Below are 19,207 nucleotides of genomic sequence, written 5' to 3' on the forward strand. Positions count from 1 at the left end.
AGTTTGTTACCTTATTGCTAAGACAAATAACTACGCTTGTTACACCACTGAATATACATAAGCCCTCTACGGGTGAGATATGGAAATATATTAAATATTGAGAAAAGTTCGTTTCATTATATCAGTTATTTGGTAAGTATGAAGAAAATAAAATTTAAATTCTAAGTTACTTTTGTGACGGCTTCACTATTATATATTCATTTTAATATTGAGGTTTGTTTTAGTTAAACATATATCTAAAAATGCATATAGCTGTTTTACTTTTAAATATATATTTCGAATTTCCCGCCAATTAACTAAAGTTGTAGAAGTTTCTCGAGTCTAAGAATCAACAAAGAACTACGTGTGTATATAAATACTACTGATTGCCAGTATTGTTGTGCAATCATATAATTTCTAGAGCATCGCCTCACGCTTATAGAAGATAACTAACGTAACGCGCCAAGAAACAGTATGTGCACTGATTGGCCAAAATCTTAAGACCAATGAACATAAAGAAAAAAAATATGCATTTTGCGTTGCTAGACTCAACCACTGATTTGATTAAAGCTTCGAAAGATGAAAATAAGAAAAGAGAAAATAAAAATAAAAAACATTTTTAGCATTTAATAGGGAAAATGTGAACACTATGAAATTAGCCTAAATGCCAGCTGGTCAAAAGTTTGAGACCATATTGAAACAAAGAGTTAATCGGTAAACACGAAACGAAATTTACTCATTTGTGTGAAAGCATTAGCGTTGTCAACATCTCCTACTGACATCTACTGTGTTATGTTGGGTAAAACATGGCAAAACTAAAAAGTTGCAGAGTTTGAACGTGGCAGAACTGTTGAGCTGCAAAAGCAAGGTCTCTCTCAACGTGTCATTGCTGGTGAGATTGGGCGTAGTAAAACTGCTGTTGCAAATTTCTTAAAAAACTCTGATGGATACGGAACAAAAATTTCAAGTGATTGGCCCAAGAAAATTTCGCCGGCGTTGAGCAGGAGGATTCGACGGGTTGTCCGGCAAGACACCAGCCGATCGTCGAATCAGATTAAGGCCATTACAGACGCAGAATGCAGCTTAAGAACAATAAGACAGCATCTACGAGAGAAAGGCTTTAAAAACCGTAAACGTCTTCAAAGGCCACGCATCCTTCCACATCACGAAACAGCTAGATTAAAAGTTTCTGAAAAGCACCAAACATGGGACAAAGAAAAGTGAGAGAAGGTTTTCTCTCTGATGAGAATAGAATTAACCTGGATGGTCCAGATGGCTTCCAACGTTATTGGCAGGATAAGGATATCCCACCGGAGACATTTTCTACACGACACAGTGGAGGAGGTTCCATTATGATCTGGGATGCTTTCTCCTTCCATGGAACAATGGAGCTTCAGGTTATACAGGGGCATCTAACAGCAGCTGTCTACATTGGCATGTTGGAAAAAGCATCCTTTTCAAGTGAAGGCTCTCGCTTGTGTGGAAATGACTGGATCTTTCAGCAGGACAACGCTGCAATCTACAATGCCCGCAGGAGAAAGGACTTTTTCATGGCGAATAACCTGGACTATCCAGCGTGTTCGCCCGGACTGAACCTCATTGAAAATGTTTGGGGTGGATGGCAAGGGAAGTCTATAGAAATGGACGTCAATTCCAAACACTGCATGATCTTCGTGCAGTCATCTTCACCACTTGAATAACATTTCAGCCAGCCTTCTGCAAACACTTATATTGACCATGCCAAAGCAAATGTTTGAATGACGGCCGTGCAACTCACTACTGAGACCTCTTGTTGGGCATTTTCTACCCTGTTTAGGACTTCTTTTTTGTATGGTCTTGAACTTTCGACAAGTTAGTATTTAGGTTAATTTCATAGTGTTCACATTTTTGCTAGTAAATGCTAAAAATGGTTTGTTTTTTTTTACTTTCCCTTATTCTTATTTTCATCTTTCGAAGCTCCACTCAAATAAGTCGTTAAGTCTAACAACGCAAAATGCATATTTTTTCTTTATGTTCATTGGCCTTAAGATTTTGGCCAGTAGTGTATTGTTGGTTTGCTACAGTTTGTATACTATAGACCTCGGAAGCTATAACTGTAATTTACTACACTACAAATCGTTTAACTTCAGTGGATTAACTTCGGACGTTAATATTATTACGAAGACATTATACAACTTCTACGTGTAAACGGCGAAGAAAGAATAATACAGTTATTATTCACTGTTAAATGAATTGTATCTGCGTTAACTCCAGATTAATTCGCTCGACAAGATATCAAGCAAGTTTCGAGACCGGAAAGAAAATTTAATATTGTTTATATATTTGTAAAAAAAATTATATGTAAATCATTATTGGTAATAGATATTTGTAATAACAATTATAATAAATTGTATCATTATTTGCATGTTAAAATATATTTGTATTAGTAAAGAAAATTGTGTATATTAATCTGTCAAATATCATAAATTAGAAACGTATCGACGTTTATTTAACTTTTGAATTCAAATCACAATTTAACTCACTTTCAGGACATTTCAAATTGTAATACGCAACACTTAAAGTTTCAAAAAACGTATACCACACAATACACAACTTAGGGACAAATTCCAATTAACAAAACCTGCAGTAAATATTCTCAGATACGATGATCGGAAACTGTTTATTTGTTTGTTCACTTTAACGATACTTTATGCACTGAGCTTGGTGGTTAGGACGCTTGACGCGCAACCTGGGGTCGCGAAATTGAAACCCCATCTCACCAAACATGGGAGCGTTATAATGTGAAGGTCAATCTCGCTATTCGTTGGTAAAAGAATAGCCTAATAGTTGATAGTGAGTTGCGATGACTAGTTGCAGTCCCTCTAGTCTTATGCTAAATTCAGGACGGCAAATAGCTCATGTAGGTTTGAACGAAATTCAAAACAAACCAATCTTATACACAGAAAGAGCTAAACAGTGTCAGAATAAATGATTTGTTTGTTAGTTTTTTGAATTTCGCGCAAAGCTACACGAGGGCTATCTGCGTTAGCCGTCCCTAATTTAGTAGTGTAAGACAAGAGGGAAGGCAGCTAGTCATCACCACCCACCGCCAACTCTTGGACTACTCTTTTACTAACGAATATTGGGATTGACAGTAACATTATAACGCCCCCACGGCTGAATGGGCGAGCATGTTTGGTGGGATGGAGATTCGAACCTGCGACCCTCAGATGACGAGTCGAACGCCTTAACCCACCTGGCCATGCCGGGGCCTCAGAGTCAATAAAGTACAAGTGAAAACTCAAATTTTCTGATATTTAGTTCAGCGATGTGTGAATCAGCACAACTTCATTAGTTCATTAGCACTTGGAATACAATAAACCTGTATTTCGAGGTGGACCTTATAATATAAATTCAAACCGCTTCAAGTGAAGAAAGTTAGCATAAAATTCATTGCTCATGAAAGGTATTATCTTGTAAGTAATTATCAACAGTGTTTGTTACCATATAGAACACTAAGCCTAATGTTATAAGTAATTATCAACAGAGTTTGTTACAATGTAGAACACTTAGCCTAATCTTATAAGTAATTATCAACAGAGTTTGTTACAATGTAGAACACTAAGCCTAGTCTTATAAGTAATTATCAACAGAGTTTGTTACCATGTAGAACACTAAGCCTATGATCACAAGTCATTCTTAGCTGTAGCCACACACGTTTTCTAACTTTAGATTTATTGTGCAATAAAACTATCATATTTTTTTATATTTCATATATATTTACCTATGTACAAATGCCAACTTTGTCTGCATAGTAAGAAAACAATGATTGGTAATATCAGTTTCGTTTTACATATTACAGAAACTCTATCACCCCAACAAAATGCCTCATTTTACACAGAATCAGGTCACGTAACCTGCCTGAGACAAGTAAGTTACAACTATACTGTCAGATTGGTAGTGAGCCACTGGAAACCAACACTGTTAAACATAAATGTAAAAAGATCATTTTCCACAAGCTGAACTTTTTGAGAAATAATGAAACTTGACAAACAACACATAATTACTTAATAAGTTGTTTTATAAAACCGCTTGCTAGTTTCTGTGAGAATTTCAATAGTGATAATGATTGAAAGGTGTCTTTAATATGTGTGAACTGAAGATAAGTACCATAATAGTAAAAACACGTGTGAAATCATTACAGTTCAATAGTTTGTTTGATTGTGTAAAATAAAAAAATACATTTATAAATCATTATATCTAGGATTGTACGATATTTCTTTTGCATTCTTGACCGTGAACTGAAAATAAGTTGTTCTATACTTAAGGCGTTTCCGCCCATTTCAAATCCACGTGCAAAACTTATCACATGACTACCATAACTGTAGGGATCGCAAAGTTTTTATTCAGTAACTGAATTCAATATTGAGAAAATAACTTTTTAAAAATTCATTTAATAAATAAACTATCCAATAGGTGGCGTAATTTCAACCTATAAATAAATCTTCAATGTCTTGGCTTTTCCAAGCAGTTGTTATTTTTAGATGATGTTATTTACCAAACTCGAAAAACACACAAGGGACATCCTTTAAATACCTGCATAAGGGTAAAGATAAACCTAAAGCTAGTTTCTGAATAGTGTGTAGTTAAATGGTTTGTTCGTTTATTTGGTGTTAACGTATTTAAGCTTATGAGCTACACGTTGTAGAAACAAATATGGAAATTATTTCATTTGTTTCAAGTATGGCATATTTTGTTCCTGATCCCCAAACACAAAAAATAATTAATGTAAATACTGAAAAATACGGTTTTTGTGCGTACATAAATCAGTTTCATAAGTGGTTCAGTAAAGATAAATACATACGAGATATTAGGCTAACGTTTTCCATTTATTGAGGAACCTTATAAAAACTGACAGATAGATCATATGACGTGACGCTGTTTTTCAACAAATAAACTCACTAAATCATCTTGTGTAACTTAAAATGCCAAATTGTTAAAATAAATATAATATTTTTATTACCTTACCCGTTTTAACTCCAACAATAGTGGTCTATTAATTTCGATCCGTGTCTTTACAATAGGTTTTATGGCGACAATGACTCCCTAAAAAACAAACAAAATGATAATATAAAAACAGTTTCTCACTGAGTAACAATAGAAGGCGTTTAGTTAATTTCTGTAGTGCACATTGGTGTATGAAAGTTATACTAACACTAGAAATAAACCATTTTAGAACATCAAAAATCTTACATTTATTTAATTAGACACTCAATGTTTCGCTATACATCTTCAGGAGAGGTTTATGCTTTAGTGAATGCTCCTGAAGAAAACACGAAGCGAAACGTCGAATGTTTAATTAAATAAGTGCAAAATGTTGATGTTCTGAGGACGTTTGTTTCTGGCATTAATAGAAATGTATTGATTTTTATTTGAATTTTCACAAAGAGTTAGATAGTAACAAAAACATAAAAACTATTTCTTAACATAAAAAAAAAATTCCGGTTGTACACATGCGTTGAAGATTTCCTTTTTCACCAAACGTGGAACTAAAAGGAAAATCTGTGACGTAGAGGCCTAATTCATTCTTTTGTTCGGTCTTATCCTCTGCTCTGGTCTGCCCCCCCCCCACGCCAGTGATACAGCAGTATGTTTGCGTATTTATACTGCTAAAAACAAGGTTTCGAAACCCGTGGTGGGCAGAGCAAAGACAGCCCTTTGTGTAGCTTTGTGCTCAATTACAAACAAAAAACAAAACTCTGGACTGTTCACGGCTTAATAACACGGTTTGCATCAGCCAACCAAAACCAATACCATCTGACCTCTTATTATGAATGATTATTCACATGCCTAAATTAATTTAGACTACTATATGGTGGAGTTAAACGGAGTTAAAACTCCATAGTTAAAACATTAACCAAAACCAATACCATCTGACCTCTTATTATGAATGATTATTCACATGCCTAAATTAATTTAGACTACCATATGGTGAAGTTAAACGGAGTTAAAACTCCATAGTTAAAACATTAAGGAGCAAAAGTGTTTGATGGCTACAATGATTACATAACAAAAGAAACATGATTTCCTGAAATAAAACATTTTTAAGAAGCAACAATAGAAATGTACTGATTTCAGTTCGAGTTTTCACAGAACTAACTTCAAAAGGTATTTCCTGAAATAAAACATATTTTTTCATTTACCCAAAAATATTTGAATGATAAGGGATGGTTATGAGGTGTTTTTTCAGGGTTTAGTTTATTGTAGTGGATATGACAACCAGGATGGACCTTTAATGTTAAGTTTAAAAACATTAGTAAAGACGCTAACAAATAGCCCGGCGTGGTCAGGTGGTTAAGACACTCGACTCCTAGTACGAGGGTCGGGGGTTCAAATCCCGGTCGCACCAACCATGCTCGCTCTTTTAGGCGTGGGAGTATTATAATGTGACGATCAATCCCATTATTCGTTGGTAAAAAAGAGTAGTCCAAGAGTTGGCGGTGAATGGTGATGACTAGAGAAGCTGCCTTCCCTCTAGTCTTACACTGTAAAATTAGGAACGGCCAGCGCTGATAGCCCTCGTGTAGCCTTGCGCGCAATTAAAAAACACAAACAAACACTGACAAAAGTAATTTCTCAATAGATCACATACATATAAACACACATAATCAGCTTAATATTGAGTACTATTCCAAAAACATCTTTCTTCATGCATGCTCGCCCTTTCATCCCTGGGGGTGTTATAATGTTTAGATCTATTCCACTTTTAGTTGGTAAAAGAGTAGCCAAAAAGTTGGCGGTTTTGTGGTGATGATTAGCTGCCTTCCCTCTAGTCTTACACTGCTAAATTAGAGACGGCTAACCAAATTACACTCGTGTAGATTTGCGCGAAATTCAAAAATAAATAAATAAATTCGACCTTACCTTGTAATAACCTGTTTTTGTAAACACCTGTTTCCCTTTCATTCCAGAAGCAAAAGTCTCTTCGGAACAAGAACTCTGAAATATTGGTTAATATGAGCAGAGTAGGGCTACGAGAAGTTAACTCACATAAATCTTTTATTTTAATTTATTATTTAATTAGTTTATAAGACGTTTCATCTGATATTTTCATTCGTGTAAAAATAACATACGACTTTTGCCGTTCTCGAAAACAGATCATTGTTGTGTCGGAATAAGACCACGTCATTAGGCTTATAAATCGCTGTCTGTCAGTTTACTGCTATACTAGCACAAATGTGCTTCCGTACACGAGTGTAGCCTCACTATGATTGAGTTTTATCTTCACATTATCTTCAACAAATGCACGAAGTTATCTCATCCCTTGCACATCAGTGTTGTGGAAGTCAAAAGATAAGTGGTATTGGTAAGTAGAGTCAGCATAAATTAAACTTATTGAAAAAACTTCAGATAAAAAATCAACTGTACAAACATTTTAGAAACATTTAATGTCACAATTTAAGACATTATAAAACTACAGAAAGTTTAGAATCTTTAGTATAGTATATGTAGTGTTAAAAATATATTCCATTTCAAATTAAAGTTTAGCATAAGGAAATTATCTCTGATTGTTGAAATATTTTAAATTGTATTATTCAAAACTTTATCATAAATTTGTGATTAGAGAAATTGTTAGATACTATTTTGAAACGGAAAATATTTCGTTTCTGACTTGAGCAGTATATTACAGAAGTAAAACTGTTATTGATGTCTACAACCTGTAATATTTTAAACGAATTAAAATTACTGCCAAACGTTCATATATATATATATTCAGTCGTAGTTTCGCAGTTTACTAGTAAGAAACGTTATATAAACTCAGAAAATCTTTACGATAAATATACGAACACTGACGATCAATTGTCTAAGTTAGAATAAACGTTCATTGTACTGAAAATAAAATTGTTTGAGCATTAGTCCTTCATATGACTAAAGTAGTTCCTCATACGACTAAAGTAGTCCTTCATACGACTAAAGTAGTCCTTCATACGACTAAAGTAGTCCTTCATACGACTAAAGTAGTTCCTCATCCGACTAAAGTAGTTCCTCATACGACTAAAGTAGTCCTTCATACGACTAAAGTAGTCCTTCATACGACTAAAGTAGTTCCTCATACGACTAAAGTAGTTCCTCATACGACTAAAGTAGTTCCTCATACGACTAAAGTAGTCCTTCATACGACTAAAGTAGTTCCTCATACGACTAAAGTAGTTCCTCATCCGACTAAAGGAGCGAAAACATACTTTATTTGATCACTTAATTACACGAACAGTTTGGAACACCGTTTGGTAAAATGATTTAACTTTTAGATGAAAACACAGCTGTAGCATTGATAGTTTAACTCTTTTCTAACATAAAATATGTTTAATAAACATATAAAAACAACGTGAAACATTTAAGAACTGGTGATTTTCTCTTACCAAAGATGTGTTTGGTGATGGGGTATATATATATATACGTATTTTAAATAACTACATAGTTACAGTGGAAATTGTAATTATTATGTGTTTCTATGTGTTAAGTTTCATTAATTAAAAATGATTGGTAAACCTAAAGAAAAATTGCAATACCCAGTTAGATAATGTATGTAAAATTATTATGTGTTTCTATGTGTTAAGTTTCATTAATTAAAAAGTGATTGGTAAACCTAAAGAAAAAATTACAATACCCAGTTAGATAATGTATGTAAAATTATTATGTGTTTCTATGTGTTAAGTTTCATTAATTAAAAAGGATTGGTAAACCTAAAGAAAAATTACAATACCCAGTTAGATATTGTATGTAAAGTTATAATGTGTTTCTATGTGTTAAGTTTCATTAATTAAAAAGTGATTGGTAAACCTAAAGAAAAATTACAATACCCAGTTAGATATTGTATGTAAAATTATTATGTGTTTCTATGTGTTAAGTTTCATTAATTAAAAAGAGATTGGTAAACCTAAAGAAAAATTACAATACCCAGTTAGATATTGTATGTAAAATTATAATGTGTTTCTATGTGTTAAGTTTCATTAATTAAAAAGTGATTGGTAAACCTAAAAAAAAATTACAATACCCAGTTAGATAATGTATGTAAAATTATTATGTGTTTCTATGTGTTAAGTTTCATTAATTAAAAAGTGATTGGTAAACCTAAAGAAAAATTACAATACCCAGTTAGATATTGTATGTAAAATTATAATGTGTTTCTATGTGTTAAGTTTCATTAATTAAAAAGTGATTGGTAAACCTAAAGAAAAATTACAATACCCAGTTAGATATTGTATGTAAAATTATTATGTGTTTCTATGTGTCAAGTTTCATTAATTAAAAATGATTGGTAAACCTAAAGAAAAATTACAATACCCAGTTAGATATTGTATGTAAAATTATTATGTGTTTCTATGTGTTAAGTTTCATTAATTAAAAAGTGATTGGTAAACCTAAAGAAAAATTACAATACCCAGTTAGATATTGTATGTAAAATTATAATGTGTTTCTATGTGTTAAGTTTCATTAATTAAAAAGTGATTGGTAAACCTAAAGAAAAATTACAATACCCAGTTAGATAATGTATGTAAAAAATGATACATTGCAGAGCAATGTGGTATGTCGTAAACAAAAGTAAAATGTAAAAGATATACAAATAGTTTAGTAAAAATCGCCGTAAAAAATGTTATGTTTCTTTATTGTTAAGTACAAAACTACACAATTATCTATCTACACTCTAAACCAGGGGTGTGCAACATTTTTCGTCGGTGGGCCATATAACCAACTTCATCAATCAAGCGGGGCCACTTAAAAAACAAGCTTATTCGTGTACATGCACAATAAATTTAAAAAAATTCTCAAAATGCAAGCAATAATATTTTATATTTTTGCATGAGTGATCATTTTAGTGCGACACTTGAAATTTAGAGTCCTTGCAGAGCTTGTCAATATCAGCTTTGACAGAAGTGGTTGCCACTCTTAACTGACTGGTCAAATGTTCATCAGTCAGCTGACTTCTACATTTGGTTTTGATGAGCTTCATTTTGGAGAAAAATTGCTCACAGCAGTAGGTGCTACCAAAAAGGGAGGCAATTCTTTGTGCATGACGGGACAAATTGGGAAACTTTTCACGTACACAGAGTTTGTAAAAGTCTAGCAAACTGTTTTCAGAGAATTTCCTTTTAGTGTCCATGTCAGCCTGCAGTTCAATGAGTTCCATTTGGCAATCATCAGGACTGTCTTCCACTGGCAAATCAAAAGGTTGAGCGAACAATTTCAATCTAATTTCAGTTTGTCTGAAATCTGGAAATCTGTTTGCAAACTCATCACGCAGCTTTTGTACACTGGTTCCATATTTGTTGCAATCCAGATTAGGAAATTCCAGTTTCCTGGTTGCAAGACATGTAAAATGGGTCAATATGGCTCTTCTCAACTGAACCTGGAAAAGTTCCGATTTTTTCTCAAAAGCACAAATATGCTCAAACAACTTATTCACAAGTTGACTTTTCCCTTGTAGTTTTAAGTTTAAATCAGACAGACGCTGTGTAATGTTTGTGAGGAATGCTAAGTCATTCAGCCAGTTCTCATTGCTCAAGAAGTCCACATTCTGACGTTTGCTCTCCATGAAGAACTTAATCTCCTCTCGCAGATTCCAGAATCTCTTCAAAGTAGCAGCTCTACTAAGCCAACGTACAGCAGAGAAGTACAAAACATCTGAATACTCACTGTCCAGCTCATCTAAAAAAGTTTTAAATTGTCGATGATTTAATCCTCGTGTTCGAATATAATTTACGCATTGGACGACATTTTTCATGACTTCTGCAAAATCCAGAACTTTGGTGCACAAGCTCTCTTGGTGAATAATGCAATGGCTTACAACTACGTCTTGTGCTCCAATTGCAGTTAGAAATTTCTTGGTGAATCCATTTGTCCTACCTGTCATGGAAGGAGCACCATCTGTTGTAACACCACATAATTTATAAGGATTCAGTTCAAACTTTTCTACAGCCTTAAGCACTTGTTCACAAATATCCTGTCCTGTGGTTGTGGAGGAAAGGCTTGCCATATCTAAAACTCTTCGAAAACATCAAAGCCTGCAGTAACAGCTCTGATGAAAATGACAAGTTGGGATGTGTCATTGATATCAGTGCTTTCATCCAAAGCCAGACTGAAAGCTTCAGACGAATTCAATCTCTCTTTCAAAGTTTCTTTGATGTCCTCTGAAAGATCTTTTGTCCTGCTTGAGACAGTAAAGGGAAAGGCTAGTTTGCTCCACCAAATATTTTTCTCTGGACATGCATATTCTGTGAATATTGTTAAACAATTTTAATAAATTCTCCATCACTGAAAGGCTTTCCTTTTCTGCCATACATTCACAAAGCTTAAAACTCAGTTTTGTCACCAGTTCTGAATTTTTCTTGAAAGTGGTAAAACACCTTGTTGCTTTTCAATGGATGTTTTAAATGTTCAATTTTGTCCTTTCGTGCCTGACCAACAATTTCATCAAACTGGGAGGAATGCTTAGTTGCGTAATGTCGCTTAATATTGTACTCTTTCATGACTGCAATTGTAGTTTGACAGACGAGGCAGACAACACCTTGATTATGTGGGACAACAAGATATTTTGTGCACCATTCACTGTTGAATAACCTTCCTCATCATCAATTTTTCGTTTCTTAACTGCTGACATTTTACTAGCCCTGAAATCAAAACAAAAATTATTCTCACGAAAATAGCAAAGTAGAAAAAACATAGAATTTATTTACACATGGAACCTCTTATGGACAGAAACACATGTTTCTAAATTGGCATCCCGATCATAGCCTTCCGGTACTTAAATTAATTGAGAATAGCAAAATACAGTGTGACCTCGCCTATTCGCGGTTCGCCATTCGCGGCCCCGCATATTCGCGGGTTATGCGCGAACTGCGTTTTGTAGGTCACAGAGACTGAAAGGGCTTTTCGAGGAGATTTCTGTTGTATTTACTCAATCAAGCCGTTTTATCAATTGTCGTCTTCACCAAACAAGATTGACTGCTATTGGCTGACTGCCTCAGCTTCCCCAACAACGCAAACGGCAAAGCACAGCCCGGTAACGCACGGTACAATTTAGTGAAATACATAACAGTATGCAATATTGCTACATTATTACTGCATCAATGAGTATAAGTATCATTAGTGTTTGGGAAGCATTTCATATAGTATATAATCGCATACATATACGTTTTAAAACTGCATCCAATATTCGCGGTTTTCGCTATTCGCGGAGGGTAAAGAACGTAACCCCGCGAATAACGAGGTCACACTGTACATAGAATCAGATGCATCTGAAAGCAAAATTTTAATAAATTCAGTAAAGTCACAACAATATGCTAAATAATAATCAATTTACCTTCAATCTCTTGTAGTAACTGTAAAAGGTAATAAAATTTTCACCAATAATGAATGACGGACAGCAGAGGTTAGGAAAATTGTCGCCAGCGGGCGAAGGCGAGGTTCAGGACATGACGTTGAGTCGTAGACAATAGTGCTAGTGCACGTCACCTATTCATGCCCTAAGGAGGCCGACCAATCGAATTCGGCCTGCTCCTCTCTAGTAAAGATAATTTTAGAAGTTTGTCGAGTCGAAGCCTGGGAATCCCGTAGGATCGATGCTTTAAAAATATTCCATTTGCGTTGGATTACAGATCAGGCCACATGGTTAGATTACAACAACTAGGGCCACACTAAATGGCTTATGGGTTGCCTGTTGCACACCCCTGCTCTAAACCCTCAGACTTGCCGCTGATTTACTAGGGGTTGCAAAAAATGTACAAACCGTACGTTTCTGAAAAAAACAAGTTAAATATTTATTTGTTACAGCTAGTTGGTTTGTTCAATTCAGATAAAAAATAAAACGATTTTTTCTTCTTGTTTTTTAAAGTTTAATCGCCCGAATAGTTTGTCTACTTTATTTATTTAATATTTTATTTTTTATATACGTGAACAAAGTTTTATATCATAAAGAATTATTATATTTATCTACTTAGCTTTTGTTTATATTCCTGTTTGTGATAACCGCTTGCAGTGTATTCCAAACAATTAGATTTCTCTGTCTTTGTTTATATTTCCGTTTGTGATAACTGCTCACAGTGTTTTATATTCCAAACAGTTAGACTTCTCTATGTCTTTTGTTTATATTCCCGTTTGTTATAACCGCTCACAGTGTTTTATATTCCAAACAGTTAGACTCTCTATGTCTTTTGTTCATATTCCCGTTTGTGATAACCGCTTGCAGTGTATTCCAAACAATTAGATTTCTCTGTCTTTTGTTTATATTCCCGTTTGTTATAACCGCTCACAGTGTTTTATATTCCAAACAATTAGATTTCTCTGTCTTTTGTTTATATTTTCGTTTGTGATAACCGCTCACAGTGTTTTATATTCCAAACAGTTAGACTTCTCTATGTCTTTTGTTTATATTCCTGTTTGTGATAACCGTTCACTGCTTTATATTCCAAGCGATTATGTTTCACAAAAAATGAAAAAAAATACTGTGAGCGCTTATCTAGATGAACCAAAAGTGAAAAGTTTTTCTTTAATTTTCTTCCATCGTTTCGTTGTCGTTTCTATTCGACGTTATATCAGATAAGTCAAGAGTTCCACATCAAGTCTACAAAACCATTCAGAAAGTTTTTTTTAATTTTTTTCATTATTGTTCGCTGTAGATGCGTTAAAAACGTCTTCTTTTTCTTTGGTATTCCAAACACGATAACCATATCAATTTTAGTGGAATTACGTGTAAAATACGAAGATAAGAAAATAAAATAGTTTAACCTATCAATAATTTATTTGAGGATTGGCTATGAGAAAATTCTAATCTGAATGGCAGAGAGATAAAAAAACACTTATTCTTTGATATATTAATATTTTCTTATTATTATAAATCTCCCAGTAGAGGTCTCTTAACATCGTTGGCATGTTCCTGTGAAACCATAAATAATTGAGCTGTAGAAACATATATTTATAAACCTCGTGATCTGAAACAACGAGACGGTCGATACGCATCTTAATCTAGTACCGAACTTCTAAATTAATTCAAGTGCTAAAGATTTAGCTCAGAAAGTACTCTAAGAGAATCGCCATCAGAGGTTTCCTGTGACCGTTGTCACACTATTAAAGACTGCAAGTGGTATTGAATAATATTGTAATAAGCAATGTTTAAGTCGTGCTCCACGCCGTCCGTCCTCTGATGGTTCAGCGTTGAATCTCCTTGCTTACAAAGTTAAAATTCGAGTTTCATTACCCGCGAAGGGAAAAGCACAAATAGCCCATTGTGTACTATGAGCTTAATAGCAAGCAAATAATCTAGCCCTCGGAGCTACAGAAACTACTCATATAAATGTATACGAATCAGTAGCGCATAGAAAGGAGGATGTGGTCCCCTAGGGCCCCCCAATTTTTCTATCTAGTCCAGTAAAAAAAAAATCCATTAAAGAGGAAAATCTACCCCTGTAAAAACCCACGAAATAGGTTTACTTGTTTGTTTGGAACTAAGCACAAAGCTACACAATGGCTATCTGTGCTCTGCTCACAACGGGTATCGAAACCCGATTTCTGGCAGTATGAGTTCGCGGATTATATCACTGTGCCACTGGTGGAGGGGCACATGAAATACGAAAATTTACCTCGGTAAAAATATGTGAAAATAAGAAAATTACTTTCAAGAAAACAGGAAGTGTATAAAACACAGACCTGGACCCTACAGTAATGGTGCATCTGTTGCGCATGCTCCTCGCTTTAGTCGCTCAAGTAAAACTTTGCACCATGACTATCCCCACACACATACACACTTCCCACTCCCTTGGGAATGAAAGAAATAATTATTAAAATAATATGTATTAAAAGCGTTTCCTCAGCCTCTGATAGCAGGTTAAGTTAATATGTAGCCATATTAAATTTAATTTTTTCACTATGACACAAGATCCGAGTCATTATATTTTTGGGGAAAAAACTATTTTTTTTATAATGACATTAATTATATTACAAAAATTAAATTTGTTAATGTGTCACAGATAATAACTAGCTAGCATCATGGCCCGGCATGGCCAAGCGTGTTAAGGCGTGCGACTCGTAATCTGAGGGTCGCGCCAAACATTCACATCCCGGTCGCGCCAAACATGCTCTCGCCCTCCCAGCCGTGGGGGCGTTATAATGTGACGATCAATTCCACTATTCGTTGGTAAAGAGTAGCCCACGAGTTGGCGGTGGGTGGTGATGACTAGCTGCCTTCCCTCTACTCTTACATTGCTAAATTAGGGACGGCTAGCACAGATAGCCCTCGAGTAGCTTTGTGCGAAATTCAAAAACAAACAAAAAACAAGCTAGCATCATATTCCTTCTTCAGGAGCCACATCAGCGAAGATAGCCATGTTAAAATACATCTTAAAACAAGACTAACTGAATGGAAAGGGATTGTAAAAGCAGCTATTTCAGCTCTGACAGGGTCAGGTGGTTAAAGCGATCGACTTGCAATATGAGGGTCGCATGTTCGATTCCCAGTCACATGCTTACCCTTTTACCCGTGGGGACGTTGTAACATGACGGTTAATCACACTAATTGTTGTGATGACTAGCTGCCTTTTCTAGTCTTACACTGCTCATTAGGGACGGCTAGCGCCGATAGTCCTGGTGCAGCATTGCGCGAACTTCAAAAGAACTATTTTAGTTTCAGGCTTTGTGTGGCAACAACAGCATATTAGAGTATTAAGTCGCCTATTTTAACATTAAGAGATAAATTCACAATCTGGTTTACGTCTGTGGCCCGTTGATAAAATGGTACTCTTTTAACGGAAAATTATATAATTATTATTATCCAGAAGCTTGAGAAGGGTTGAGCCAAATACAATATTAGAAACTGTATAACTCAGAGTAATGGTCATTTAATAAATGTGTACTTAATGTTCAAACAATAAATTGTTCATAAAATTCAAATCCCATTAATTTAAGCGTACCTTAACATATTGTTCGTGGTACACTAAACCATTTAACACTTATTAACTTTTCGTCCGTGGTATGCTAAACCATTTAACACTTATTAACTTTTGTTCGTGGTATGCTAAACCATTTAACACTTATTAACTTTTTGTTCGTGGTATGCTAAACCATTTAACACTTATTAACGTTTTGTTCGTGATATGCTAAACCATTTAAAACTTATTAACTTCTTGTTCGTGGTACACTAAACCATTTAACATTTATTAACATCTTTTTCGTGGTATACTAAACCATTTAACACTTATTAACTTGTTCGTGGTATGCTAAACCATTTAACACTTATTAACTTTTTGTTCGTGGTATGCTAAACCATTTAACACTTATTAACTTTTGTTCGTGGTATACTAAACCATTTAACACTTATTAACTTTTTCTTCGTGGTATACTAAACCATTTAACACTTATTAACTTTTTCTTCGTGGTATACTAAACCATTTAACACTTATTAACTTTTTCTTCGTGGTATACTAAACCATTTAACACTTATTAACTTTTGTTCGTGGTATACTAAACCATTTAACACTTATTAACTTTTTGTTCGTGGTATGCTAAACCATTTAACACTTATTAACGTTTTGTTCGTGGTATGCTAAACCATTTAACACTTATTAACTTTTTGTTCGTGGTATGCTAAACCATTTAACACTTATTAACTTTTTGTTCGTGGTATACTAAACCATTTAACACTTATTAACTTTTTGTTCGTGGTATACTAAACCATTTAACACTTATTAACTTTTTGTTCGTGGTATACTAAACCATTTAACACTTATTAACTTTTTGTTCGTGGTATGCTAAACCATTTAACACTTATTAACTTTTTGTTCGTGGTATGCTAAACCATTTAACACTTATTAACTTTTGTTCGTGGTATACTAAACCATTTAACACTTATTAACTTTTTCTTCGTGGTATGCTAAACCATTTAACACTTATTAACTTTTTGTTCGTGGTATACTAAACCATTTAACACTTATTAACTTTTTGTTCGTGGTATACTAAACCATTTAACACTTATTAACTTTTTGTTCGTGGTATACTAAACCATTTAACACTTATTAACTTTTTGTTCGTGGTATGCTAAACCATTTAACACTTATTAACTTTTTGTTCGTGGTATACTAAACCATTTAACACTTATTAACTTTTTGTTCGTGGTATGCTAAACCATTTAACACTTATTAACTTTTTGTTCGTGGTATACTAAACCATTTAACACTTATTAACTTTTTGTTCGTGGTATGCTAAACCATTTAACACTTATTAACATCGTGCCCAACTAATCGTTGTTAATATCTTATTTGCATTATGATGAACGAGTTAACACTTATTATAACTGAAATATCCAATAATAAAAACATATACGAGAAGACGACATAGATTTAGTGCAGTCCATCAAGACGTGATGTACAAGTTTTTCTCTGGTACTACTCAGACCATATCGCAAGTGGCCAAGACTTCTTCTGTTGTAACGTCTCTCGTCATAACAATTAAATCTCATTTTATACAAGTTTCGTTCGTCAGTCTATTTGTGTTTTAGCAACACAATAGATTATGTAAATATCGTATAAAATTTACTTTGTGTGACCACAACTCAGAGCCAGAAGAGTCCTTGTTTAGTTTAATGTTAATATTATTCGACACTTACCTATCTTTGTTACATACACATGTGGATAAATTTTACAATAGGGACAAACAGGCATTCATAACGTAATAATATTCTACCGCGGTAACTATACAGATTCACAATCTGTAAAATCTAGAGTCTGAGTCCCTGCTGTGCTCTGGAACGCAGATAGGCAATTGTGTAGTTTTGAATTAAAGAGCAAATTAATATTAACATCGTACTTCCAATACGGTTTACACGATAGAAAATGCGGAAATATTAGACACTAAGATAAAATATATATTTATTTCTTACATAAACACTGTTTCTTCCGAAACTTGTCCTGGAACCTAGTTGTCCATTCATAGAAGAAGACGTGGTTATTTCTTCCCACTTTATTTTCCACGTCATCGAAACCAGCTCCGCTTCCTGTTTGAAACGTCTTGAAATAAACAAAGCCTTTTAAATGCACAAAATACATTAGAAATCTAAATTTGTAAATTAATTTTATAGCACAACGAAGTATGGAATCTCGGCCCAGTGGGTAGAGTTCTGAAGTGTAAACTTATCATTATAACTTTATTTGTTTGATTGCTTTTCGAATTTCGCGCAAAGCTACACGAGTGCTATCTGCGCTAATCGCCCCTAATTTAGCAGCGTAAGACTAGAGTGAAGGCAAATAGTCATCGCCACTCACCCTCAACTCTTGGGCTACTCTTTACCTACGAATAGTAGAGATTGACCTTACCTATAACGCCCCCACGGCTGAAAAGGCGAGCATATTTGGCGGGACTGGGATTCGAACCCGCGACCCCAAAGTAATGAGTCGAACGCCTTAACGCCTTGGCCACACCGGGCCCAAATCCCGCGTATCTCAGTTAAAAGTTAAATGTGAAACATTAAAATTAAAATGTTGGCAGTTGCTCAGTTAATGATTCTGAGAATGTGGCTTTACTGATATATGTACTGAATTTACTACCAACAGGTATACCTTAGTACTAGCTAGTATGGAGACTTGAGGATGGTGTATTTCACTTTAAAAAATATCAGTTAACAAAGGAAAACTTGTCTCAAAAAGATGCGTCCAAAACCAAACCTCTTTGAGAGTTACTGGGTTGAACTTACTTTTAATATTCATCTTGGTTTTGAGGTGTGTGGCCGTTAATAGCTTGCTGAAAATATCCCTGAAACCCTCTTACATACCTGTAAATAGAGAAGGAAGTGACGCAGAGAGCGATGAGAAATCCTGACAGCAGGCCACTGATTATAGCATATTTAGGGATTTTTTCTGAAAAGAATTTGGAAATTATACACAGAAGCAACTCATTCTGACAAAACACTTAGAAAAACTCACGTAAAAATGAAAACTAACCTACGCGTTCTCAGATCTGTACGATGTGTTTTAGTTACAGAATGGTTTCATCTGGTTTTGCAAACTAAGATGTAATTGTGAGCTCGCAGGCGATGGTTTCTTTATTATCAGTTGTCTATCTTTAATTAACTGAATGAATAAATATTACTTAAAGGAGAATCTCCAAGACAACTGGGTACATTGTGCTGTTTTGTTGGACAAAGTACAGAAAGATCTAAAATTAAAGTAAATGAATCTACAATGTTTTTCACCCCTTTTATTTGCTA

At 34.4% G+C, this 19,207-nt stretch overlaps 1 protein-coding gene across 1 annotated transcript in view; it reads right to left on the reverse strand.

Moving 5' to 3' along the window:
* The window catches only part of LOC143227319 (atrial natriuretic peptide receptor 2-like), a 41,262-nt gene extending 22,412 nt beyond the window's left edge, over positions 1-18,850 (reverse strand). The window contains exons 1-4 of the mRNA XM_076458775.1: positions 18,773-18,850; positions 17,885-18,011; positions 6,883-6,957; positions 4,987-5,064 (exon numbers count right to left, since the gene is read on the reverse strand). Coding sequence (XP_076314890.1) covers positions 4,987-5,064; positions 6,883-6,957; positions 17,885-17,980 — 249 coding nt within the window. The 5' untranslated portion in view covers positions 17,981-18,011; positions 18,773-18,850. The remainder of the gene's footprint in view (positions 1-4,986; positions 5,065-6,882; positions 6,958-17,884; positions 18,012-18,772) is intronic.
* Positions 18,851-19,207: the final 357 nt, after the last annotated feature.

Source organism: Tachypleus tridentatus, chromosome 9, assembly GCF_004210375.1.
Source record: "Tachypleus tridentatus isolate NWPU-2018 chromosome 9, ASM421037v1, whole genome shotgun sequence".
Lineage (NCBI taxonomy): Eukaryota > Metazoa > Arthropoda > Merostomata > Xiphosura > Limulidae > Tachypleus > Tachypleus tridentatus.